This window comes from Mustela putorius, unplaced genomic scaffold (assembly GCF_011764305.1).
Source record: "Mustela putorius furo isolate JIRA1106 unplaced genomic scaffold, ASM1176430v1.1 tig00000056_pilon_pilon_pilon, whole genome shotgun sequence".
Lineage (NCBI taxonomy): Eukaryota > Metazoa > Chordata > Mammalia > Carnivora > Mustelidae > Mustela > Mustela putorius.
The window spans coordinates 187352-214749 of record NW_025421263.1 but is presented as its reverse complement, the minus strand read 5'-3'; the positions used below and the strand labels follow the sequence as shown (position 1 = coordinate 214749).

At 42.1% G+C, this 27398-nt stretch overlaps 1 protein-coding gene and 1 pseudogene across 8 annotated transcripts in view; one reads left to right on the top strand and one right to left on the bottom strand.

Annotated features, from left to right (window-relative positions):
* The window catches only part of LOC123392340 (conserved oligomeric Golgi complex subunit 2-like), a 69105-nt gene extending 44006 nt beyond the window's left edge, over window positions 1-25099 (bottom strand). For 5 of the 8 annotated variants that reach the window (XR_006607121.1, XM_045081109.1, XM_045081351.1 and 2 more), the window contains exons 1-3: window positions 24887-25098; window positions 4822-4983; window positions 3605-3667 (exon numbers count right to left, since the gene is read on the bottom strand). Coding sequence is in view for 6 of the 8 variants with exons in the window: in XM_045081109.1 (XP_044937044.1) it covers window positions 3605-3667; window positions 4822-4983; window positions 24887-24958 (297 nt within the window). In the remaining 2 variants the exon portion in view is untranslated. Of the gene's footprint in view, window positions 1-3604; window positions 3668-4821; window positions 4984-24886 lie in introns of all 8 variants that reach the window. The other 3 variants (XR_006607077.1, XM_045081219.1, XM_045081145.1) reach the window with 2 other exon arrangements.
* LOC123392338 lies at window positions 19330-19996 on the top strand (annotated as a pseudogene).
* Window positions 25100-27398: the final 2299 nt, after the last annotated feature.

The following is a 27398-nucleotide window of genomic DNA, read 5'->3' as shown; positions in this document are numbered from 1 at the left end:
ACCTTCCTTTACCTTCAACAAAATGTATTCCCATTCCTTAAGTCTTTATTACATATCTCCTACTTTCCTACATACAGTTTCCCTTTATTTCCATCAGTCTTAGTTACACTAAGCAGAACTTTGTATTCTTAGAAACACCTTTAGTTATTAACCAATTGTGAACTGTTACAACAGAATTCTTCAGGTGGCAATTTATGAATCAGTTAAGTGGCAAACAAGTTTACCAACAGATTTAAATACTCTTAGTTTCTTTGCAGTAAGAAGTCAAAAGCACAAACCTACATTCAGTAATTAACGACTTAGCATTTTATCCTGTTTGGTTAAGACCTAGATGTCCACAATTTAATTCCATTTGTCATCCAAGCAAAACTTTAAAACTTTCAGGTTACCAAAGACTTTGAAAGCTACTTCAGCAATTACCCATTAGAACTTTGAGACAGACAATTAACCATCAGTTTAGTCATTTCTTTGCTAACAAATTTTAACAAGTAACACAAGCTTATCTGACCTTCAGTAGACTGATAGAATAAAAGTTTCACATTTACTGTTGTAACTTCAAAGACACGTCTTATCTTAATTAAACCAACAAACTTAACTTAGTTCCAATAGTGATTTACATTCCACCTGGGCCCACTCCGCTTTGAATGTTTACCTGAGACATGCATGGGAAGATCTGGAGTGGGGAGTGTTAGGTCCAGGGGGTGCTCTTCTTGCTCCTTGACAGTGAAGAGAGAAGGAGCCGTGGTGCATGATCTAGAGGCTAGTCATGCAGGTTGCACGCGCGTTGGTACAGAAACACAATAAGGGGGAAACAGAAGAAACAAAGCGCTGCCAGGAGGCAGAGAAAAGATTCCCGGTTTTAGAGCTCACAAGCCCCAACAGAGGAGCAGACGCCATGCTTTCCCACCAGCAAGGGGGAAGGGATTAGGCAGTCCAAGTCAGGCCAGAGAACACAGGGAAACTTCCCCGAAACAAAGAGAGTTTTGGTAGCTGCTTGGGAATATTCCTTATGGTCTCTGTCTCGAGTTAGACCAACCCCAGTTGGCTCCAGTTATAGCCATTAACACGGGAAGTGAGTGAGAGAGAAGCCCCCACATCTATTAAGAGAAACAGAGAAATAAAGCCAGAGTCCCCTTTGCTAGGGATGGCCCAGCAACCTGGGTTTACTAGAAGAAGGCTTATGTATGTAATTATCATCGAATATGTCAGGAGAAAGTTTACAGCTGACTCATTTGGGCAAACACATTCCGCAAAAGCCCCTTAGTCTGGGGTCCTGGTGCAGAGCAATGAAGGCCTAGGTATGAGCAATGCAGGTCATTAGGTCCATTTGCCCTGCTTCCTGCAAAGGAGATCTAACTGATAGATCCCACTGAGGCCATGCAGTGTTACAGGAGCTCAGTCCTTTCCTAAGTTTTGCAATCCAAATTATTTCCAGTGGGTTAAAAGGCACCCCAAGGTAGAGTCCTTGGGATCTGAAGAAGCCTACTGAGGCCATGCTTCCAGAAAAGTAATGAAGGTCCATTACCAAATCCCCCCTGACTCCTGGGTAGCGTCCCACGCAGGATATGTCAGAAGTTCCTGTGTGTCAAAAGCGACCAGGGGCGTCCCTCAAGATATCGCTATTGATCACCATCCTGCCTTCCCTGGGAAGACATTTCTGCCATAAAAGGCCCTGGAGGGGTGCCGGCATCCCTCCACTTCCCCATCACATCCTAGGCTACAGATGGGTGCCTGGTGAATGGACTAAAATGCTTGTGCCATGCTATCGTATGTCCTGAAGACTGCATACTGTTTTGCCATATTAACCCATGGAAATGCTAGAGAAGTTTTGGCAAGGGGAAATTACTCAATTTCATAGCTTTAGGCGGTTTGCAGAAGACACTGACGAGAAACAGTAAAGATTGAAATCCATCATGGTCTATGCGACATTCCAACACATGTGGTCCTTACAGCCAACTTCCCTAGGAAACGGTCCCCGGTTGCGTTTTAATTCAATCGGGTACTGGTTTCGGCCGGCTCCCAGTGGAGGTCTCGCGGCCAGAAGTGGCTAGACCGGGCATGTGGAGGGGATCACATTAGATCAATCAGGAGGAAACCTCACACGGGAGTCTCAAGATTGGCAGCCGTCCTGGTGACTTAGGTGGCTGTCCCGTGCCCAAGAGAGACAACTTTCTATAAGAACAGGAATAAAGAGAGGCCATCAAGTTTCTGGGTCTTATTGCCATTCTGGCCAGGGTACTAGCTTACAGTCAAAAGGCAGACATTCTCCTCCCCATGGAGTAGCCACGGGCTAGAGGATTACAGCCTGAGCAATTGACATGCAAGTGTTCCAATAAGACCATACTCCTTGAAAAAGCCCTGGAATGAGAGTACAGGAAAAGGAGAGAAAGTACTCACCAATTTTGCACTGAAGCTCAGAGTCCAAATGTAAAGACTCACAAATCTGGCTGGCTCGCCAAAAATGATGAAGTCCCAGAACCTAAGTCAGGTTCGGTGGGGTGAGGAGGTTCGGAGCCGACGACTAAAGAAAGAATTCTTAAGACGTCATTGGTGCAAAATGGTGGTTTATTAAAGCACAGGGACAGGACCCGTGGGCAGGAAGAGCTGCTGCTGCCCCGGGTTGTGAGGAGTGGTTGGTTATATACACAGGAGTTGGGTAGGTGAGGACAAAGGGGTGTTCAGAAGGGCTATTGGGGCAAAGAATACTATCAGGATATTGAAGGCTTAGTTGCTATCAAGTAAAGACAATTTGGAAGTCTGGTGGAATGTTACATTCCTGCTATCAAGCATCCTTGTTAATGAGATTTAGGTTTAGAAGAAATTTAACTTTATTTACTTTTCCTTCTACTTCCACCTCCTTCAGTTTTTTATGGAGGGGAGGGTGACATTAGGGCTTGAGGAAGTGAGTTCTGTGTCTTTGGAAATTGGGCTATTGATAAGGTAACTTCTTTGTTGTAATCTCAAGGACATTTGCAAACCAAGGGAGACTCCTGTCTTGCAGGATTGTGATCTCAGCAAGTTAACTATTTATCATTTTATGGCAGTCAGGGGTGCCTGAGGAATGCTACACCTATGGAGGGGGAGCGGATGAAAGGGGGGGTGCAAGGCGCCAGCTCTTGCTTTGTCCTCAGCCAGCCTCCTGCTCCCTCATCAATATTATCCTTCAGTTCCATTAGGGATTACACAGTTTTTGTAGATCAGCCCAGGAACCTAACCACACGTAGATTACATGGGGTGGGGGGGGGATATTTACAAGATTACAAACTGTTAAAACACAAGTCATTCATAAGTTAGAAACCACTTACATATGACCAAAGTGGCATTAATAAGTTGAATTTGGAAATATGCTTCCTCTCCCCTGACATTTTAAGGTTGTCTACTCTGAGAATATGTCTTCTTCAAATCGAACATGTTTTTTTTAGGTTTTTAGCATATGCAAAAACAAAATCATTTACAACTCTTCTGAAGGCGAATATTATAATCATGAACCGTTAAAATACAACCACCAGTACCACCAAACTAACAGATGAAAAGAATTCTTAGAGAAAAGCCGACGAGGACAACAGGCATCACAGCAGACTGTTTACATTAATTGGGGACTTACCAGAACTTCTTGTAACTGTCCCAAAGGCACAGAAAGTTCATTGAGGGCTTTGTCCATGCCAACCTAAAGGCAAAACCAGGTTGGCACAAAACACATCATGATAAGGAGTAATAGTGACGTATCTATTAAACGATCAAAGCAGTACCAGATTTAAGTTATTTTTTTGGCACAACCGTATTTTGCTACATAACTAGATAAACAACAGAAGTGTTATTTGGCCATTAATGTTGTTCATAGAATATGAAAAAAATCTGTTGAAATACATGAAACTATAAAAATAAGGGAAGTCATGAGAAACGAAAGTTTCCTTAAGAACAATTTGCCTTTAGATGACATTTTAAATGAATGTGAAAAATTTTCACAGAAGGTGAACAGTTCTCTGTCTGTAATTGATGATACTCAGCCAGCTGATGTGAAAGTCTGATGGGCTATGTCTCTCTTAAACATTATTATAAGCCTTGAGAAAAATAGAAATTAAATAGAAGTAAAATTTTCTAGGTTTTTAATCCTATTGGGATATTTATCTTAGTGGTATATTTCCCAAAAGCAAATGTGCATCATTAATTTTAATGCTTCTTGAAATTCCCACGGAGCTGCAACTTTCTGTGCTTCTCTGGACAAACAGATTTAAAACAAAATGAAGCATCAACAAGGAGACTTTTCTGCCAAGTAACAAAATTCAACATTTCTAAACGGCTTTTACAAACAATTGATAAGCTCACTGCAAATCATTCTTATATTTTTATAAAACCAAACTTTTTAAATATCAATATTGACCAATGTTCCTTCAACCTAGCTCTAGCTAACAGATATGACCTGGGAGTAAATTAAACATTGTAAGAGTGGTGGACATTTGCTCCTACAAATTAGTCTAAATCAAGGAAGACTTCAGGGTAATCACTTAGCAACTAATAAAACAACCCCTTGGGTATTATTATCCTTTACTTTTCACTGTTGACTAATGAATTTGAAACATAATCAAACTAGAGCAACCTTAAATGAATAAAAACTAAAACAAACAAAAAAATGTATTCCAAAAAGTTTAGTTCTTTTATTAATAAAATTGGTAATTTCTTCAAGTTTCTGGTGGGGTTGGTGGGGTAATCAACTGAAAGGTTTCTAAAAACTCTGCCCTTTTAATAAATATGAAAAAGAGAGAAAGTGTGTGTGTGTGTGTGTGTGTGTGTGTGTGTAGGACTTGTGAATTTCAGGTTTACCAAGTTTGTGGAAAGGTTGAAAAAATCTGCATAATCCTTGTTGATGAGCTGGACCATGGCTATTTTAAGAAGTTTATAGTAGAGTTCCAGATCTCCTCTTAGTTCCTCCAGCTGGACACACTTCCTACAGTCAGACACAAAGTGATCAACGTCGAAATCTTCCTGAAAATCAAACCAGAGAGAAAAAATGACTGCACTGATACCACATTTTACATAGAAAAATAAGATCAGAGAAAGAATAAGAGGCCTTATTACTGCAGGGGAACACACTCAGGGAAATCAGGGGGTCTGCTCACTTCCTAAGATTATGGGAAAGGGGGCCCCTCACCAAGACCATTCTCTCCAGTTGCCTAACTACAGGCATTTTATTTCTTTTAATTATACATTTCAAAGAGGCTCTTCTCAAAATAGAAACAGCTTTTTCTTCTTAATTTTAAAAGTAACAAATGTTCACTGTCAAACTTTCAACCAACCAAGAAATACTTATGTAAGAGAGAGAAAAAAAAAATCACCCACTCTCTAATGCTCTGCAGTTAAGCACTGCTAATATTTATTTTTCTTCACTATTTAACACAGCGATTCACATCCTTCCAGACTTTGTTTTGGTCTTTCTCTTTACTTTTTTTTTTTTTAAAGGTTTTATTTATTTGAGAGAGAGAGATGGAGAGAACAAGTGGGAGGAGGGGCAGAGGGAGAAGCCGGCTCTCTGCTGAGCTGGGAGCCTGATGCCAGGGTTCATTCCAAGACCCTGAAATCAAGATCTCAACCGAAGGCAGACGCTTAACTGACTGAGCCACCCAGGTGCCCTAGTCTTTCTCTTTAAAATATAAATTACTTTTGGGGTGCCTGGCTGGTTAAGTGGGTTAAGGCCTCTGTCGTTAGCTCAGGTCATGATCCCAGGGTTATGGGTTCAAGCCCCGCATTGGGCTTTCTGCTCAGCAGGGAGCCTGCTTCCCTGTCTCTCTCTCTGCCTGCCTCTCTGACTACTTGTGATCTCTGTCTAATAAATAAATAATTTTTTAAAAAATAAAATATCAATTACTTTTTAAAGAAACTGACATATAATGGACACATGTTAGTTTCAGGCATACAACATAAAAATTCCATATTTTTATCTCTTGTGAAATGATCACCCTAAGACTAGTTAACATCCATCACCAAACATACACATTTTTTTCTTGTGCTAAGAACTCTTAAGCTTTAGCAACTTTAAATACATAATAATATATGGCACCTGGGTAGCTCAGTGAGTTAAGGCCTCTGCCTTCAGCTCAGGTCATGATTCCAGGGTCCTGGGATTGAGCCCCACATCAGGCTCTCTCCTCAGCAGGGAGCCTGTTTCCTCCTCTCTCTCTGCCTGCCTCTCTTCCTACTTGTGATCTCTGTCAAATAAATAAATAAAATCTAAAAAAAAATATATATATATATAATATACTATGCAACCATCAAAAGAAATGAAATCTTGCCATGTGCAATGACGTGGATGGAACTAGAGGGTATGCTGAGTGAAATAATCAGAGAAAGACAATTATCGTACAATCTCCCTGATATGAGGAATTTGAGAGGCAAAGTGGGGGGTGTGGGGGTAGGGAAGGAAAAATGAAACAAGATTGGATTCGGAGGGGGGCACCTGGGTAGCTCAGTGGGTTAAAGCCTCTGCCTTCGGCTCAGGTCATGATCACAGGGTCCTGGAATTGAGCCCCACATTGGGCTCTCTGCTCAACAGGGATCCTGTTTCCTCCTCTCTCTCTGCCTGCTTCTCTGCCTACTTGTGATTTCTGTCTGTCCAATAAATAAATAAAATCTTTAAAAAAAAAGATTGGATCAGGAGGGAGACAAACCATAAGAGACTCTTAATCTCACAAAACAAACTGAGGGTTGCTGGGGGGAGGGGTGTAGGGAGAGGGTGGTGGGGTTGTGGACATTGGGGAAGGTATGTACTACGGTGAGTGCTGGGAAGTGTGTAAGCCTGACAATTCACAGACCTGTAACCCTGGGGCTAATAATACATATTTCTAATAAAAAATAATAAATATACAATAATACACAGTATTATTTACTACAGTCACTATGATGTACATTACATCCCCAAGGCTTATCTTATTAACTGGAAGTTTATACCACTGGACCCCTTCATCTATTTCCTCCACAACCTCGCCTCTGGCAACCACCAATCTGTTCTCTATGACTTCATTTTGTTTTGTTTTTTAGATTCCACATGTGAGGGAGATCATACAGTATTTCTCTTTCTCTGTCTGACTTATTTCACTCAGCACAATATCCTCAAGGTCCATCCATGTTGTTGCAAATGGCAAGACTTCCTTCTTTTTATGGTTGAGTAATATTCCATCATATACATACACATTTTCTTTATCCATTCACCCCGTTGGTGGACACTTTAGTTATTTCCAAGTCTTGGTTGTTGTAAATACTGTGATACTCACTACCGTGAGTGTGAATCTTGCTGGCCGCTAGAGCCAGGTGATCTAGAGGTATACCCTGGGTAGCAACTGCAAACCTCGGGGCATCATACGAGCATTCAAGCTCCTTTCCAGGAGATACCAGAAAGCAGAAGCGAGGTAGAGGGACAGCGCAAAGATGGTACCCATCAGCTCCATCTTTGGAGAATACCTTACTAGGCTCCCAGATCCATGTGATATTAGATGCCTGCCCCTCAGGGCTTTAAGATAAGCAAATGAGCCTCTTTCAGAGAAATCTGAACCCATTTCAGACTGCTGCTTCTGTGCTGAGTTCCAGGGTGGGTCAGTCTACTCGCGCGACTGCTTTAGGAACTGTTTCTCAGTTTGCTATAGCCTTGTGGGTCTCATGGGTGCAAGCTCTGATGGCTTTCAAAGCTGGATGTTTTGGGGTCTTGTCTCTTAGATGTACGTCTTGGAAGTTGGGGTGCCAGAAGTGGGGCTCAAACCCTTTGCTCCTCAGGGAGAAGCCTGGGGTTTTGAGTACCCTCCCAATCCCAGGTCGCTGTACCAGGGGTGGGGTTTATGGCAAGACTGATTCTTACTTCAACATAGTTTTTTTTCCTTACTCACCTAATGTGTAGGAGTCACTCAGCTAGTTGTAGGGTTTTTTCCACAGGAAATTTTTCCATATGGAGCTATAGATTCAGTGTGTATTTCATAGAAGAGATGAGTTCAAGATCCTCCTATGCCACCATCTTGAATGGAAACCCCAGAGCTTCTCTATGTATGTGTGTACACACACATATGTGTACACACACACACACACACACACACACATATTCATGCTCTTCTAAACTATTTCCCAGCTAGGGGCACCTGGAAGGCTCAGTGGGTTAAGCCTCTGCCTTTGGCCCAGGTCATATCTCAGGGTCCTGAGATCAAGCCTCACATCAGGCTCTCTGCTCAGCTGGGAGCCTACTTTCCCCCCTCTCTCTGCCTGTCTCTCTGCCTCCTTGTGACCTCTCTCTCTGTCAAATAAATAAATAAAATCTTAAAAAAGAATAAAAAAATAAAAAATAAAAACCCATTCTATTAAAAAAAATTTCCCATCTAAAAATATAACTTGAATGTCTTTACATAGAACACATACATTTCTATTAATATTTTATGTGCATGCTGAGTGTCCCATTGAACAGATGTTCCAAATCTTTCATAACCTATTTCCAAATATTGGTCCCACAGGATTAGCTATCCTGTGTTTCCCCTTTACAATTCTGTGATACCTGGATAGGCTTATATGCTTAAAGGCAATAAATTACTATCTACTTCCCCTGTGACTCTGCTACTCCATGACCTGTTTACTCAGCAAGAATCAAATTCCCAAACTAGTTAAGGACACCTACACTTAATTCGTAATTATACAGCTTCATTAAAAACTATGTAAACCAACAAAATATGACTGCAAAAAAAAAAATCACTGTTCTTTTGAAAACTAACACAGCTACTTTGGAAAGGTTTGATACAAAGAAATCAATAAGAAAATTTTTGCTAAGTTAGGTATGGGTGAGATGACCAAGTACCAGGCAGGGAGGGAGTGATCACAGGATTCTCACTCAATTCAGTTAAAGAAACTGAAACTGAATGCAAAAAAAGACAACATAGAAAGCTTTTTTTTTTAAAAGATTCTTTTTATTTATTTGAGACACAGACAGACAGTATGAGCAGGGAAAGGGGCAATGGGAGAAGGAGATTCCCTGCTGAACAGGGAGTCCAATGCGGGACTCCATCCCAGGACCCCGAGGTCATTACCTGAACCAAAGGTAGATGCCTAACCTATTGAGCGACCCAAGTGCTGTGATAACTCAGAAATCTAATCTGCAGGCCAGTTTACAGAGAAAAGACCTGGCACTGTTTCAATGGAGAATAAATGTACATATATCTTTTCCAAATAAAATGCTAAAAACTGTATGTACCATTCCCTAAGAGTACTTGTTTAAACTGACTTTTTTAGTTAATCAAACAAAGACTGACCCTGCTAGTGTCGGAGAGAAGGACTTCATACCAAACTGTAATTTCACAGTCATCTACAGAAAGCCACCTGCTTCTTACACTGGTGACCAAATTAGCCTGGACCTTTCTCTCCTGAGACCATCTCAGACCTTACATCATAGTTATGTAGTACATCACGGGAGGGGGTCTCGGTTCATAATCATGGCCATCCTACTCACCAACTGTATACCTTTAGGTCTATCATTTTCCCTGCCTCAGTTACACATTGTTGAAGATCTTGAACTTCATGATGGCATTCTAAATTGTATAACTGGGGTGCCTATGTGGCTCAGTTGGTTAAGCATCTGCCTTTGGCTCAGGTCATGATCCCAGTCTCTTTGGTTTGAGTTCCACATCAGGCGCTCTGCTGAGCAAGGAGCCTGCTTCTCCCTCTGTCCCTTCCTCCTGCTCCCGCACTCTCTCACTCTCAAATAAAATCTTAAATAAATAAATAAATAAATAATATAACTTAGCCTCAGTGAACAAATTCTATTAGGTAATATTAATACTCAACTTACCATTTATGCATTTGTTCTCAGATAAACAAAAGTTGCATAACACCTGACTAAATAACTCGGAACATCTGTGAATACTGGGTTAGGCAGCGTTTGCTATGAAAAGCAAACCCAAACTCACAGTGCCATAATAGAGACCCATTTCACTTAACCAAGAATGGTTTTACTACTTTAGGAATGGTTTTACTTTATAGTGTAGATTTCCCAAGTATTCAAAAAGAAAGTATTTACAACCGATACATTTACGGTCAATTGATTTTTCACAAGGATGCCAAGACCATTTAATGGGGGGAAAACAGTCTTTTCGAGTGCCTACTACTGGGAAAAGTGAATATCTACATGCAAAAGAATGAACTTGGAACAGCAACGTCACACATACACGAAAATATAACTCAAAATGGATCAAAGATTTAAATGTGAGAGTCAAAACTGTAACACTCAGAGAAAACAGGTGAAAATCTGTATGACTTTGGATAGGGAAAAGCTTTCTTAGACATGATACACAAAGCAATAAGAAATGTTAGATAAGCTGAACTTGATCAAAATAAAAACTTTCGCATGTCAAAGGACACTACGGAGAACGTGAAAAGACAACCCACAGAATGGGAGAGAGTATCTGCAAATCATTTGTCTGACAAGGACCTAATAACCAGAATATGCAAATATACTCTTAGAACTCAACAACAAAAAGACAAATAACCTAATTTAAAAACAAGCCAAAGACTTTTGAATAGACATTTTTCCAAAGATGATACACAGACGGTCAAGAGCACATGTCGGGATGTTCGACATCCTTAGTCATTGGGGAAATGCGAATCAAAAGCACATGCAGATGCCACGTCACACCCACTAGGACAACTATGGTAAAATAAGAAAAAGAAAAAGAGAAAAAAAAAGAAGAAGAAAAGTGCTGGCAAGAAGGCGGAGAAGCTGGAACCCTCCTGTATTGTCGGTGAGAATGTAAAATAGTGTGGCTAAGGCAGCAAACAGCTCGGTAGCTCCTCAAGAAGTTACACACGTACAATTACCCAGCAGTTCTACGTCTAGGGGTATGACACCGACAGAACTGACAATAGATGTTCCTGCCACAACCTGTATATGAATGTGCACAGCAGCACTGCTCATAACAGCCAAAAGAGTATATACCCAATGTCCATCAACTGATGAATGGATACATAAAATGTGGAAGAGCCTCTTACACAACCATAAAAAGGAATAAACTGTTACATGCTACAACACGAGTGAAGTCTGAAAACATTCTACTCTCAGGTTAAAGGAAGCCAGACACAAAAGGTCACGTGTTATACAATTCCACTGATATGAGATTTTCCAGAAAAGGCAAATCCATAAAAACAGAAAGTAGATTCATGATTGCCAGGGAATAAGGGGAGGGGAGAATTGGAACTAAGAGGTTTATTTTTCGGGTGATGGAAGCATTCTGGAATTAGACAGAAGTGACGTATGTACCATATACACAGTAAATATACTAAAAACCAGAGAAGAGTACACTTTAAAATGGCAACTATTATGCTTTGTGAATTATATTTTGATGAAAAATGAAACAACTTAAATATCAACAAGTTAAATGCTAGGATACATTAAAAAAAATCCAAAGTAACACTAATCACAGGAACAATGGAGTAGCTACATGAATTTCAGACAAAGCAGATTTCAGAGAAGGAAAATTATCAGGCATAAAGAGCAGCATTACATAATGATAAAGAAATCGACTGACCAAGAAGACACAATTATCCTTAATGTATGTGTGCCTGATCAACACAGGTGAGACACAACCTAACAGAACTGCAGGGAGAAATAAACAATTCCATTATCACAGCTGGTGACTTCAACACTTCTCCATCATTAATGGGCTGATCCAGCAGCAGGGCAACAAGGATTTGACAGATGTGGACATTCAGTCCAGACATGGCACACTTAACACCACCATCAATTACCGTACAACAGATGTACACAGACAATTTCGCCCAGTAATAGTGCAACACACATTCTTCTTAAGCTCATATGGAACACTCATCAAGACAGAATAATTCTGGGCCACAAAACACAACAAATTTTTAAAAATAAAAATTATACCAAGTATGTTCTCAGACCGCAATGGAATTAAAAATCAGTAACAGAAGATAGCTGAAGAAGTCCAAAATACATGGAGATTAAATGACACACTTCTAAATGACAGGAGACCAGTCTCAACAAAATACAATGTAGCAAAATGTGTGGAATGCTGCTTAAAGGGAAAATACAGTACTGAATGCAAATATTAGAAAAAAAAAAGATTAAAGTCAATAATCTAAGCTTCCATTTTAGGCAACAACAACAAAATCAAATCTAAAGTAAGGAGGGGCTCCTGGGTGGTTCAGTTGGTTAATCATCTGCCTTTGGCTCAGGACATGGTCCTAGGGTCCTGGGACAGAGCCCTGCATCAGAGCTTCCTGCTCAGGGAGGCTGCTTCTCCATATCCCATTCCTCCTGCCTGTATTCCCTCTCTCACTGACTCTCTCTGTGTCAAATAAAATCATTAAAAAAAAAACCCTAAAGGAAGTAGAAAAAAATAAAAATTAGAGCAGAAATCAATGTAATTAAAACGAGGAATTTTTTTTTTAAATCAATAAACCCCAAGTCTGTTTCTTTGAAAACATCAATAAAACAGATACACCCTTAGCCAGGCAAACAAAGAAAAAAAGGTAAAAGACATAAATTACTAATATCAGATGAAAGAAGGGAGGGCTACTGCTAACAATCCCAATCACTGTAAATTCAACCAAACATTTATGGAATACTACACAATTCTCTAAAATCTCTTCCAGAAAGTAAAACTAGAAGGAATACTTCCTAAATCATTCTAGGAGATCATTATTACCCTGACACCAAAACCAATACTACAAGAAAAGAAACTACAAACTAGTATCTCTCATGAACACAGACACAAAAATCTTCAACAAAAATTAGCAAATAAAAGCAAACACTATATTAAAAAATTATGCACCAGGATCATGTAGGATTTATTCCAGGTATGCAACATTAGAAAATGTTCAACATTAGAAAATCAATGTGATCCATCATATCAACAGAAAAAAAATCACATGATCATATCAATGAAGGGAGGAAAAAAAACATTTAATAAAATCCACACCTCTTCATTATTAACCCTCAGGAAACTAGGAATAGGAGGACTTCCTCAACTTGATAAAAATGTCTCCAAAAATCCACAGCTAACATGATATTAATACTGAGAAAATAGAAGACAGGGAATCAAGGCAAGGATGTCCCTCCTACTACTACTATTCAATACTATACTGGAAGGCCAAACTAATGAAATAAGGTAAGAAAAGGAAACAAAAGGTATACAACCTGGGAAAGAATAAAACTTTGTTCACATGAAAAAAAGACTTAATGAAATTAACTTGGAATATCAACAATACTATTTTTTTCAACAATACTAATTATTAAAATTATTGAAAATTAATGATAATTCCAAAGGGAGAAGCTAAGAGATTGAAAAGATAAGATGGCTTTTTGGTTGAATTTTGGTTTGAAGAATCAGTTGAATAAGACATTTCTAATACAACTGAGGAAATTTGAGTAGTGGCTGAGTATTACATGATATTAGGGAGTTATTGGTAATTTTGTTAGCTGTGATAATGTTATTGTGGTCACATAGAAAACTCCTTACTTTTGCAAGATAAATATTGACCAATTTGGATGTAAAATACCATGGTATGCATAATGCTCTTCAAAATACTGTTTTAAAAAACGAAGCAAATGTGTAAAAATGTTAATAACATCAGTTAAGTCCAGGAGATGGGTACCTGAGTGTTCATACTGTTCTCTGTTTTCAATTTCTCTTTTTTACTAATAAAGAGGTCTTCTGACAATTTAAAAAAAAAAAAAAACTTTGTTCACAGATGACATGACTGTCTACAGAAAATACAAAGACTTCACACCCCACACCCTCCTGAAACTAGTCAAGTGATTATAGCAAGTCTGCACAATACACAGTTAAAATACAGAAGTCAATTGCTTTCCAATGATGTATCAGACAAAGGGCCAGTATTCAAAATTTATAAAGAATTTATCAAACTCAACATCCAAAAAACAAAAAAATCCAGTCAAGAAATGGACAGAAGACATGAACAGACCAAAGAAGACATCCAAATGGCCAACAGACACATGAAAAAGGGCTCCACATCACTCAGCATCAGGGAAATACAAATCAAAACCACAATGAGACACCACCTTACATCAGTCAAAATGGCTAAAATTAACAAGTCAGGAAACAACAGATGTTGGCGAGGATGTGGAGAAAGGGGAATCCTCCTACACTGTTGGTGGGAATGCAACTCTGGAAAACAGTATGGAGGCTCCTCAAAAAGTTAAAAATGTAACAACCCAACGACTTAGCAATTGCCCTATTAGATGTTTATCCAAAGTACATAAAGTGATTTGAAGGGGCAAAAGCATCCCGATGTTTATAGTCAAATTATTGAAAGAGCCCAGATGTCCATCAACAGATGAATGGATAAAGGAGATGTGGTATACACACACACACACACACACACATACACACACATTACTCAGCCATCAAAAAGAACAAAATCTTGCCATTTGCAAGGACATGGATGGAACTAGAGGAAGACAAATACCATATAGTTTCAGTCACATGTGGAACTTAAGAAACAACAGATGAATATAGGAGAAGGGAAGGAAAAATAGAAACAGACAGGGAGGCAAATCACAAGAGACTTAACTACAGGAAACAAACTGAGGGTTACTGGAGAGGGGAAAGTTGGGGTAACTGGGTGAGGGATATTAAGGAGGGCACTTGTTGGGATGAGCTCTGGGTGTTGTATGCAACCAATGAATCACGAAATTCTAACCATGAAACTAAAAGTATACTATATGTTAACGAGATTGAATTTTAATTAAAAATTTAAAAAGTCAATTGCTTTCGTATATACCAGCGATGTACAAGTGGAATTTGAAGTTAAAAACACAAGACCATTTACATTAGCATACCAAAAAAAATTAATACTTAGGTGCAAATCTAACAAAATATGCATAAGATCTATATGAGAAAAAGTATAAAATTCTGATGAAAGATAACAAGCAAGGTAAGATGTGAAGTGGAAAGTCCATAATCTTGGGTAAGAACACTCAATACTGTTAAGAGGTCAGTTCTTCCCAAACTGATCGACAGACTCAATGCAATCCCAATCAAAATGCCAGGAAGTTATTCTGTGGATACCAACATGCTGACTCTAAAATTTGGATGGAAAACTGGAAAACCATGAGTCCCAGAGTAGTCAACAAAATATTAAAGAGCGGGGAAAAAAAGGAAATTGAGGATTGCCACCACCCAATCTCAAGACTTACTATTAAAGCTATAGTGGTTAAGACAGAAGGTGCCTGGCAAAAGAGACAGGTGCTTGGAACAGAGTGGAGAGCCCAGAACAACATCCACACACACAGGCAAAGGCAACTCAATGGCAAGGACAGTCTTCAACAAATGGAACCAAACAATGGGACATTGATAAGAAAAAACAAACAAATGAAAAGAATAAAAACAAACTTTTCACACCTTTCACAAAACCTAAACGTAAAATGCAAAACTTCTTAAAGATGACATAAGAAAAAATGTAGGGATCCTTGGATTTGGCAATGACTTTTCAGATATAAAACCAAAAGCATGATCTACGAAAGAAAAAAATTGTTAAAAAAAATTTTAACAATTAATTGTTAAAATTAAACTTCTCTGTAAAAGACACTGTTAAGAGAATGAAAAGACGGGACGCCTGGGTGGCTCAGTTGGTTAAGCAGCTGCCTTCGGCTCAGGTCATGATACCAGCGTCCTGGGATCGAGTCCCACTTCGGGATCCTTGCTCCGCAGTTAGCCAGCTTCACCCGTTGACTCTGCCTTCCACTGTCTGCCTGTGCTCACTCTCACTCGCTCTCTCTCTGACAAATAAATAAATAAAATCTTAAAAAAAAAAGAGAGAGAGAGAGAGAGAATGAAAAGACCAGTCACAGAGTAGAGAAAATATCTGCAAAACACATCCATGGTAAAGGACTTAAAATAAGAAATATAATATAAAGATGTCTTAGTAGCAACAAGAAATCAAACCTAATTTTAAAATGTGAAAAGAGCGGTGGCTGGGAAACCCAGTCAGTTAAGCATCTGCCTTTAGCTCAGGTCCTGGGACTGAAATCCACACTGGGCCCCCGGCTCAGCGAGGAGCCTGCTTTTTTCCCTCTCCCACTGCCTGCTGCTACCTCTCCATATGCTTGTGCTGTTAATAAATAAATAGAATCTTTAAAAACGAAAAAAAAAGGATCTGAAAAGATGCTCAACTTTCTATGTCATTAAGAAATTGCAATTTAAACAAGGTACTATTACATATCACGTAGAATATAAAAAATCCAAAGCACTAGTAATACCAAATGCTAGCAAGGATGTGGGACAGCCGAACTCTCATTCACTGTTTGGTCAGAATGCAAAATGGGAGGCACTGTGTGAGACAGCTTGGCAGTTTCTCACAGAACTAAACACATTCTCACTATAAGATCAGTAATTGTGCTCCTTTGTATTTACCCAAAAGAGCTTAAAACTAGTGTCCACACAAAAGCCTGCACACGGATATTTACAGCAGCTTTATTCTCTGAAGTGCCAAAACTTGGAAGCAATCCAATCTCCTTCAGTAGGTGAACAGGTACACTGTGCCACACCCACACAACGGATTATTCGACAATTAAAAGATGAATTATTAAGCCACAAGACTTTGAAGAACCTTAAATGCATATTGCTAAGTGAAAGACCAGTCTCAAAGGCTGAATACTATATGATTCCAACTCTATGGCATTCTGGAAAAGGTAAAAATTAACCAACATTTTTATTTTTATTTATTTTTTAGGTCATCTCTATACCCAATGTGGTGGCTAGAACTCACAACCCCGAGATCAAGAGTCAGATGCCCTAGCAACTAAGCCAGCCAGGTGCCTCTGAAAAGGTAAAACTCTAGACAGTCAAAAGATCCCGGGCTGAGGGGTGAGCGAGGAGGGTGCAGAGAGAGGAGAAGAAACAAATAGATGAGGTACAGGGGTTTTCAAGGCAATGAAACTAGGCTGTAAGATACCAACAGTAGGTAAATAACATTATACATTTGTCAAAACCCACAGAACTATAGAAAGAGGAGTGAACCCTAATGTAAACCATGGATTATTAATTAATACTGTATCAATGCTGGTTCATCAGTTGTAACACATGTACCACAACAATGTAATACATTAATAATAGGAGATAGTGAAGTTAGAAGAAAAATATCTTCTCTTTGTACTCAGGGGTATTTCCTATCTGAACCCAGTTCAAGTAAAAATCCCCCAAAAGGCCAGAAGTTGGGAGATCACAAGAGGAGTTGGAACACAGGAAAATAAATGAGCAAACCAGACAAGCTGCAGGTAATTAACAACCATTAACCATGAGAGAAGCAGTGACATCACTCAAAATTAAAACCAAGTAGAGTTTAAAAGTTTAGCTACTTTACTAAGTAGCTGCAATCAGGGATGGCAAACAAAGACTAATTCAAAGTAACCTGGGAATTAATCATTTAAAACTTACCAATAATCTGAAATTAGTAGCTTTAATGCTATGAAAATTACATGGAATTTGTAAAGATTGAAGTTCTCTAAGCTGCCAAGAAGTAAAACAGTCCTTCCCAGATACATGGACTTATAAAATCACTATATACTATCTCCACGAGAAGCAGAATCCCCCAGAACCATCACTCTGTAATGATGAGAAGTACTAAGAGGGCATATGAAATTTATGAGCTCTGTCCTGAAACATGTCCCATTTCATCGAGACAAAAAACCAAAATAGTTAAGCACTAATCTGCACACTACATAGGGGTTGAAAGACATAGAAAGTTTGTGTGAGCTCACGTATGTGTGTGTTTCCAACCATTCTTGAAAACAATGGGCAACAGAGATGAATAAATGTCCCTGTATATCCCATAAATATTCCTCAAATATTTATCATGCAACTCCAGCTCTGCTCTAAGACCTGAGGACACAGTCATGAAAAGAAAAGACAAGGTCTCTGCTTTTAAGGAGCAGATATTCTAATGCAGAAATGAGAAAATAAATATGTAAACAAACATTATATTAATGAACAGTGATCAAATAGTGATTAATGAATAGTGATCACAGCTAAAAAGAAAACAGGACACAGTAAAGGTCTGAGTGACAAATGGGATGTATTTTAACTTGGATGAACCAGGAAATATAGAACAATGAGTTGAATCCAAATGACACAAAGGAGCTAGCCACAGGAAGTGTGGGAAGAGTGTTCCCGCCCAAGGTATCAGCATGTATACAAAAATGTCCTTGGAGCTCTTCCCTCCAGCCCCTGCTCTCAAATCTCTGACCCAGCTAGGTGGGGACATAATCTAGGACTTGTGTCTCCCAAAACTCATTCTAAATCTTTGTTCGGTGACTAAATTATTCAAGCTTGAGAAATTAAAAACATATGCTAACAAGATCTTCCCACCATCTACAGAGAGATCATCTTAAAAGCATCATGAAATAGTAACACTGAAATTCTAAAAAACTTCTGTTCTAACATTTTAATCAATTTTATATCAAACTCCTTTCTTGAATTTATATACCCATTTGACATATTTATGAAGAGACAAAAAAAAAAAAAAACAACCCTACATTCCGTAAATGTATTTATCCATCTAACAAATATTTGAGTACCTAATTACACTCTGTTCCAGCTGATTTCTTCTCTTTATCTCTTTTTTCCCCTCAATTTAACACCAATCATAATCTATGTAGGCTTTTAGTTCACTTTTCAAAATTAATTTCTTGAGCTATTTAAAGGATTTATCCAGTGCTAGAGTTCTCAACACTGGTCACACATTAGAATCACTTCAGGAACTTTTTTTTTAAGATTTTATTTATTTATTTGACACACAGAGAGATCACAAGTAGGCAGAGAGGGAGGGAATCATGCTCCATGCTGAGCAGAGTGTCCCATGCAGGGCTCAATCCCAGGACCCTGAGACCATGACCTGAGCTTAAGGCAGAAGCTTAACCCTCTGAGCCACTAAGGCAGCCCCTCACCTGAGGAACTTAAAAACAAAAAGCCCAAAGGGCACCTGGCTCGTTCAGTCACTGGAGCGTGCAGGTCTTGATCTCAGGGTTGTGAGTTCAAGTCCCATGTTGGGTATAGAGATTACTTAAAAAAAAAAAAAAAAAGAAAGAGCCCAAGCCCCAGTTTGTGATTAATTTGTTTAAATGTTTCAAGAAATTTGATGCTAAATGTTGTAAGACAAGTTAAATAACAAAAAGATATATTTACATAATACTTCTTGCTCTCAAATTTTGAACAAAGAACTTACTAATAATCAATAACTTAGTAGGCCAACATTTTATTTAAATAAGTTTTATGGTACTACAAAGAGTGAATTAGAAAATCAAAAGCAAGGAGAAATGGGCATGATGTGAACATGGGGAAGCAAGAGAAAGCAAGAAAGTATGTGACCGGGAAGCAAATGCTTAGCTCTGAGATCCTTCTCCGAGAGAAGAACAGATTAAAACCTAAAAAGAAAGAAAAGAAGGATCCCATGCACTCAAGGAAAGAGAAGTCCCCCAACATCCCTCCTGCTTTTTCCAATATAAACACACAGCTGGGCCGACTTACCACATCCTGGTTGGTACCGACTTTATCAACTTTTCTATTTAGGCCAAACTGGACCGGTCAATGATGGACGGGCTGTGTGCCAAGTGTACCAGTTGTACAACTGACTGTGCAATGGCTGAAACTGAGAAACCGGGGTGAAAGTATCAAGAGGCTCTAAGGATTGCGAAAGAGCCAAGACTCAAACGATTACCACGTACACACAAGACAAACTATGCAGATGACTGCTCAGTACGGAAGTAATTCAGAGTGTTACACTGTGGCATCAGCTGACCCAGACCCAGAAGATTGCTGGAGTTCCCATCATGGACATCTCTAACCATATAGACGACACTGAGCGAATGCCAGATGATGATGGAGCCCCTCACTCCTATGTCTTAATAGAGTTCCTCAGCTCTCCTTTACCAACTTTTTCTGTTGCCAGTTCATACAAGCAATTCTCCTTACCCAGTTCCTCTGTTCTGAGCTATGGCTAAAGACACTCATTTTTTTATGTTTTGAAACTGATTATCTTGTACCATTTTACTTTTTGTTGCATCTTTTTATAAATCAGATGACCGCTCACAAGACAAAAAAAAAAAAAAAAAGGAATGGAAAGGAAAGATCAAAAGGGAGGACAACAACAACAAAAAAACAGTTCTTTTTTGCCGGGAACCCTTCTTACAAGTGCCAATCAGATAAACTATATCTGATGTTACATCGTCACAACTCCTCTATCATCAGGGAAAGTAGTTCACATAAGAAAATTTCTCTATAAAATGAGTTCCAGGCTTACATTCCATATTTGGCTAATTAGAATTTCATTACGATGTCTGTCTCAAACTGATGCGGAAGAGAATGGAATCTTGTCATCAAGACGTGACATCGAACTAAGAACCCACAGGGTAAGCACTCAGCTCCTGTGATACGAAGACAGCTCCTGGGGATGGGCGGCCCTGGGCAACAGTGGCTGATCTGCAGGCCTGCGGCTATCTGCCGTCTGTCACTCTTCCCTCTTCCTCCTCTGTCAGCTGCTATCTCCAGCCGCCGTCAACAAAGTCCACCTCGAACAGCCATCACTTCCCTCTGGTCCCATTTACCATAGCTAAGCTCCAGGCCAGGCATCCAGATCACCAGCTCTGTGGGAACTTCTTCTAAGGTAAGAGGTGGCCCTATTGGTGAAATGCAGGTGCCAAGGCATGCAGACATTGTGCCATCTTCTGCGCTATTCTTAATGTTCTGATTGTCCCACTTCCCTCAGTTCCCACCTGTGGCCTCTGGAAAGGAACATATTACAGTAGGATTTCCAAGGACTGATGCGTGGGGGTCAGGAGATCTGGCCTGTGATTGGCCCCAACTAGCTGTGTGGCTTTAAAGGAAGTCATCACACCTCAGGCCTCAGTTTCCTTATCTGCAAGCCAGGATGGACTGGAGTCTTTTCAGAGGAGCCTGCAAAGATCACATAGATAAGCACCACCTCATTATACTAACAAGCAAACAGAAGGCCGGAGGCGAGTGATTTGCCCCAAGTCAGCCATAAGCAGGCAGAGAGCAGAGCCGAGGATGGGACCCACATCTGCAGGTCACAGCTAATCAGCCAGCACAGTACAAACAGATCTGAGCAGCTGCTCATTCTTCCCCTTTTCTGTTTTGTCCATCAGAATGCATGCTCCCTGCAAACAAGGACACACAGGACCTGCTGCCTGTCTCAAAATTCCCAGTTCATCCAATTCGAACAGGGAGGAGCCTCAAGGACTTACCCCCCCCACCCCCACACACGGTTCTTTTACCTATGGAACATGAGGGTACATACATTCACCGTCCAGAGGTGTCCTGCCTTCACTTCTCATGGAAAAGGTCTTCATGTGCCTACCCGGGGTGCCAACGAAGCCACAGGTTCCAGAGAGGAACTGACAGAGAAGTTAGAAGGAGGCAGACTGGCTCAGCACAGAAACAAACTGTCGACCAAGGAAAACTACCCCATGGGGGACTGATTCTCTTTGAAATACGTTCGAGTGCGTGGGAAAATGGTTTTTCAAGAGCTGGTGGACTGACCAGTCACCTGGTACATACAAGATCACATCCGCATTCTGACAAGAGTGGCCTGCCTGCAGTGTAGACCAGGGGCCAGAAAGACAAGGAAGGCGCATGGAGACTGGGTGAGAAGCTTCTATGGTGTGATGGCAAGGGCGCGCTGCAAAGGTACGAGAAGAGATGGAAAGAAGTATATGGACTCAAGAGGTTTAGGAAGCGAAATCCACAGGACTTGGTGTGACAGACTAGATTTTGGAAAGGTGACAGAGTAGGAGTTGACTTCTGGTTTCCCGACTCCAGGCTAAACGGATGAAGTGTTTACCGAGAGAGGCAATAGAATAAGAAAGGTGGTTTTCAGTGGAGGAGGTGCTCATGAATTCCGTCTTGAACCTGATGAGTCTGAGGGGCCACAGACACATCCGAGAAGAAAGGTAAGCAAGTCTGATACACAGACCTGGTGCTCAGGAGGCGTGTGGGCCAGAGACAGGAATCTGCCTTACCTGCTGATAGGTGGTCATGAAGCTGCACAAAAGGTCATCTAGGGAAAGAAAGGAACACAGGGCTGAGCCCATAATTAGCATTCAGTGGCTACCAGGAGCATGACTTTGCACAGGAGACACATCAGAGAGGTAGAAGGAAGACAGGAAGCAATGCAGAGCATTTGGTCTACTGCGATGTCGAGTAAGGAGACAGAGAAAGGTCAGGTGCGCTGACTTAGAAACAGTTTTGGTAAGAACTCTTTAGTGGAACGACAGGGCCTGAAGGGTAGAAGGTGGGAAAGTCAAGTCAACCCCTGAGCACTGGCTGTGATGTGCAACAGTGACAGGGCAATACCTAGAGGTGGGGCAGTCAAGTGGGAGAGGATCAAACAGGAGCGCGTGATGGGAAGGAGTGCAGGGGAGAGGATCCTCGCAGGCTCCTGGAAGGGCGGGAGAGCATGGACTCCGAGCCAGAGTGGAGACTGAACCCGAGGAGGAAGGAGAGCCCCTCCCCGTACCAGGCGAGGAGGAGAAGGGGACAAATACAAGAATGGGATCATGATCAGCAGGATGGAGGAGGTCCCGTGGGATGGCTGCTAATTTTTCTGTACGACTGGAGATGAAGTCATATGTTGAGATGGAAGAGGAAGGCTACATGTGATGTCAATAGCACACCCATGTAAACGGTCTAATTTATCTGTCATGCCACTTTCTCCCCCTACTACCAATACCTTATGTCCTGCTCATCTATTATTTGGCTGACAACCCAAAGGATTTTCATATTTCTAAGCCGACAAAGTATGATGTTGCCAGTGCCTCTGCCCCAGGTGACCCTTCCCCATCTGCCATTCCTGCACTTTGATCACCTACCTCTTTTGCATACCTTTCCCCTTCTATTTCTCATTAGATCTCATAAACATGACTTTTTAAGTAGTCTCCTGCCACCAGTCAGCTCGAACTCAACAGATATGACCATGCAACTTCCTGCTGTAAACCTGACTGCAGCTCTACCGTGAAGACTGCATCAACGTGGACCCCTCAATGTATGCAGTGTCCAAGGTGCAACCCGCAGCCCCACCCCATCTCCCTTTCTACCATCCCAGTCTCATTCCAAAATGTGCCAAACAAGACACCTATGTAGAAATACAACCCCGACAGCAAGCTCTCCGCTCATTTCTGCCTCGGAACTGTAACTTAACAAAACATCTCTCTGACAGAAACACAAATTGCATATAACCTTTATCTCAGGCTCCCACATAGAAGATCAATACCACTTTACACAGAACAGCTGTTCCATGTATTTTCCTTCTATGTACGAAGGGGTCATGTTCATTAACACTACAAATTGTACATTATATTCAGAAATGTCAGAGCCTTGAAAGAATATGGAATTGCTGGCATTCTAGCCACTTTCCCAGTTTGCTCTCTTCCTACCTCTAAGTCCTACTTTAGAACTGCTATTTTGAGATTTCTATTTTCCGAAGCTGCTTTGACCAAAGGCATTCTGTCGGCTCAGAGTGAGAAAGATGGCGGGGTGAGGAAGTGCGAGAAAATGCTAGTGTTAGGCCCAAAGAAAGCCTGACGAAGTCCAAAGACAGACAAGCTAAAGAGACTTCCGTGCTTTGACATTCTTTAAGTCTGTGTGTGTGCCTTTTCTTCTTCCAATGACCTCTCTCCCCATCACGTGTCCTTTGTTAACAAAACGTTTCTGGATCAGAGAATTCACTCTGTGCTCTCCTTCAGACACTCCATTCAATTTACACCTTTTATTACAGTGGCTTAACATCACCATACAAGAACAAGAGTACAATATACCTTCGTCTAGACATCCCTACATATTAAAAATGATATGGCCACACCGCAGAGGACCCAGACATAAGCACTTTTAAAGCCAGAGTTTGGGAGATGTGATCTGAATGCAAGTATCAAAAAGGAACTAGCTGGTTAACCCAAAAAAGAAAAAAAACATATTATGACTTGAAGCCATAAAAAAGTAAGAAATTCAAACTCTTTTCAGAATTTTAGGTACCTACAGAGCCAAAACTTTTAAACACTGAAACTAGCTACTAAATCCCAATCCTTAGAAATTAAACATATAAGTTTTGATAGTTTAAGTACAGACCCAGAGGGATACAGAAAACAGATAAAGCTCCTCCTGGCTCTGATTCAAACCTTGGGACATTTTCAAGGCTATGTCTGATGAACCTTTCCTGTCAGTAAAGTCTTTTCAGTTTAAATTTCTATTCTGTAAGTTTATGTCCTACAGTTATCTGCTGCCAGCTTCAGGCTGACCTCACCAAGAGAAGTAGGGCAACTTTAGAAAAGGAGCTTGGTATGCTTTGTAGTACTGGACCAGAACCAGTAAGGACAGTACAGTCTTTCAGATTTCTCATTCCGAAAGCTTAAGACGAAAGTCAGGCATAAACGTTAGGTTAATTGCCTTTTTGACCCGATTCCTGGTAAGTACGTGTGTTCAGAGATGTGTTCAACGCACAGTCGCTCAGCTTCTAGGCACAAGGCACTGGGAGGCTTCTGTCAGGCCGGGGGAGCGGCGGTCTGACTGTGCCACACGGTACCAGAGGCGGGTCCTACGGGTCCGGGGCTTTTACGTTTAGCTCAAAACCACTTGCCCTGAACTTTCAGGCCTTTTCATTCAATGTGCACGATTTCACAGGAGTGCTTTCTCCAGGCTGCACCTCGCCCACCCGAGGCCAAGAGACTCACTGCGAAGTGCAGTGAGGTCCCCGCCGAGGACCCGTCCGGGGCGGGGACGGCCCAGGAAGCCCGCAGGAGAAGCCCGAGGAGAGGCCCCGGAGGGCCAAGGAGGGCAGGCCACCCACGGCCGGCTCCGGGGAGCAGAGCCCAGGCATGCACCTTCATGAACTCGTCCTTGTCGAAGCAGAGCGTGTCCGCCCCCTTGGGCAGGTTCATCTTACTTCTCTCCATCCCGCCGGCCGCTGCCTCTCAGCACCAACACTCGAGCGAGGAGGAAAGGTAGGAGGCTGCGCTGAAGCCACGGCGTTTCCACCCTACAGAAGGCACCGCTTCCTCCAACATGGCAGCGCCCCCGCCCGGCCAATGAAAGAAGACGCCCCAAGCCCGCCTCCGCCTGCCTCCACCAAGAGAGGCGCGTGGGCCGCTGCCGTGAAGCCAGCAGGTTATCCTGCCCCCGAGCGGCGGAGGGCGACACTACAACCTCGCCTACGTTTCTGCAGGGCAGCCTCGCCGCTGTTGCTGCCGGGTGAGCGGGAGAAGAAAGGGCGGGGAGGGACAGGGGCGCTCCCTCCCCACTTCGCCCTTTCCCTCGGAAAATCGGCCTGCGAACCTCTTCCAGGACCTTCTCCCGAGGTTGTCCCACGGGAAGCATAGCCGTGGCGGGATGCTGGCCCTTTACTTCTGCGGCCGGTCGTCCAGAGAGGGGGGCGCGTCCGGGTGTCAGGCCTCCGTTGCCCGGGCGCCGCCGCTGCAGCCGCCTGGGCGCGGAGGCCTCTGTGGGAACCCGGCTTCCGCCCTTAGCCCCGGCACCCACCCGCGAGCGTGGCTTCTCCCCCGGAGTTTGGCTCCAGCGATCTGTAGGGAGGAAGGTGGTCAGGTGGCAGCCTCGGGTCGTCTGGGCAGCTCCCAGCTCCACTTCAGCTCAGCTGCGGGGCGGCCACAAGTTTGGGTTCTCAGAGCTCTTAAAGAATCACTTCACTACCGGCCAGCCGACAAAACGCAGCCGACAAGTAGATGTGCGAGCATGTTTATGTCCAGTCCGCTCTAGAATGGGCGGAATCGTGTGTTTGTGGCTAGCGTTGGCTCGATCCCCACACCTGCCCCCAATTTCCGAGACCCCCTCCTCCTCCTGCCATCCACCCCACATTTATTTTGAGATTTTTCTTTCCTCTTCCCTTGCTCTTTCTCCCACTGTCCTCCCCTTTAGTGGGAATGTCATGGTCAAATGATGATTCATTTCTCTTTTTTTTCTCCGTGAGACTCTGACAGCTCAAACCACAGATCTCACGCGCGCCCTTCAGGCTGCAGCTTTGCTGTAATAGCCCAGGCCTGGGCTGCCTCTCCCAATGCTGTGATCTCCCAGAGATAGCAGGAGCAGTCCTTAGATAGGGATGGGACACAGCAAGACAATGGCTTACAGTGAGTCTTGCATTCAAGTCACTCCAAACGGGAAACTGGTCACTTTTTTTAAAAAAAACGTGAGTACAGGGATGCCTGGGTGGCTCACTTGGTTAAGCAGCTGCCTTCGGCTCAGGTCATGATACCAGCGTCCTCATATCGAGTCCCACATCGGGCTCCTTGCTCAGCAGGGAGCCTGTTTCTCCCTCTGCCTCTGCCTGCCATTCTGTCTGCCTGTGCTCGCTCTCTCCCCCTCTCTCTCTCTGATAAATAAATTAAAAAAAAATCTTTAAAACCTGAGTACAGAATCTGAAACAATACATTCCCTAGCAGTGGGCCTGGCAAGGCCTTGTTGAGGAAAACGTTCCCAGTCAATATCCAGAGACTATGACAGGTAGGATGAGAGCTGGAATCTTATTTGGAGAATCAGAATAAATTGCCAGGGGAGCAACTATAAAAGTACATTCTATGCCCTGTTGTGGTCATTTGGATATAGGGAATGAAAGCCTCATTATTTGGTCTTTGTTTGTTTACTCTTATTATGAAAATGCTCAAGCATACACCAAAGTGTGTAGAGCAGAAGGATCCGGGCCCTTCCGAGTACTTATCACTCTGCTTCCCCAACTGTTTCATAGGCCCTCCTCCTTCTACTGCCCCCAAAGTGCCTGTATTTTTGTTTTTTGGGGAGAGGGGAGGTCTGGAATATATTTTAAAGTAAATCCCAAACATCACATCATTCCCTGCTCCCCAAATACCTTGGTTTACACATCAAAGAAGGAGGAGGAAGAGGTGGAGGAGGGGAAGACTGAGAAGGAGGAGGGATGAAGAAGAGAGATTTCCGCACAGGCCCACTATGCCAGAATCAATAGGTCTAATAAGCTATTCAGATTGGCTCTGAGAGGCCTGGCTTTTAGCCCAGGGCCACAGTGCTAATAAGTGACAAGGGCAAATTCAGGCAGCGCAAACAGCAAGGCCCACACTCATCACCAAGGCACCGAGAGGGGGGGCAAGGGTGCCAGACCGATGGAATAAAGTTGTCTGGGAACCCCACCTGCCCTAGAAGTCCAGATGAGCGAGTAGTTGAACTGTTTTTTACCTTCATTGTCATTCCTTTCTGAAATTATTGCCGGCCTTTGGTAAAGGCATGAACCTGAGCTTGTGCAGCCTGGGGTACTGATCTTGGGGTTGCTGAAGAGAGTAGGTGCCAACAAAGAATGAAAATCCCTGCTGCCTGTTCTCCTTCTGAGAGTCAGGAGAGAACAGTCAAGACCCC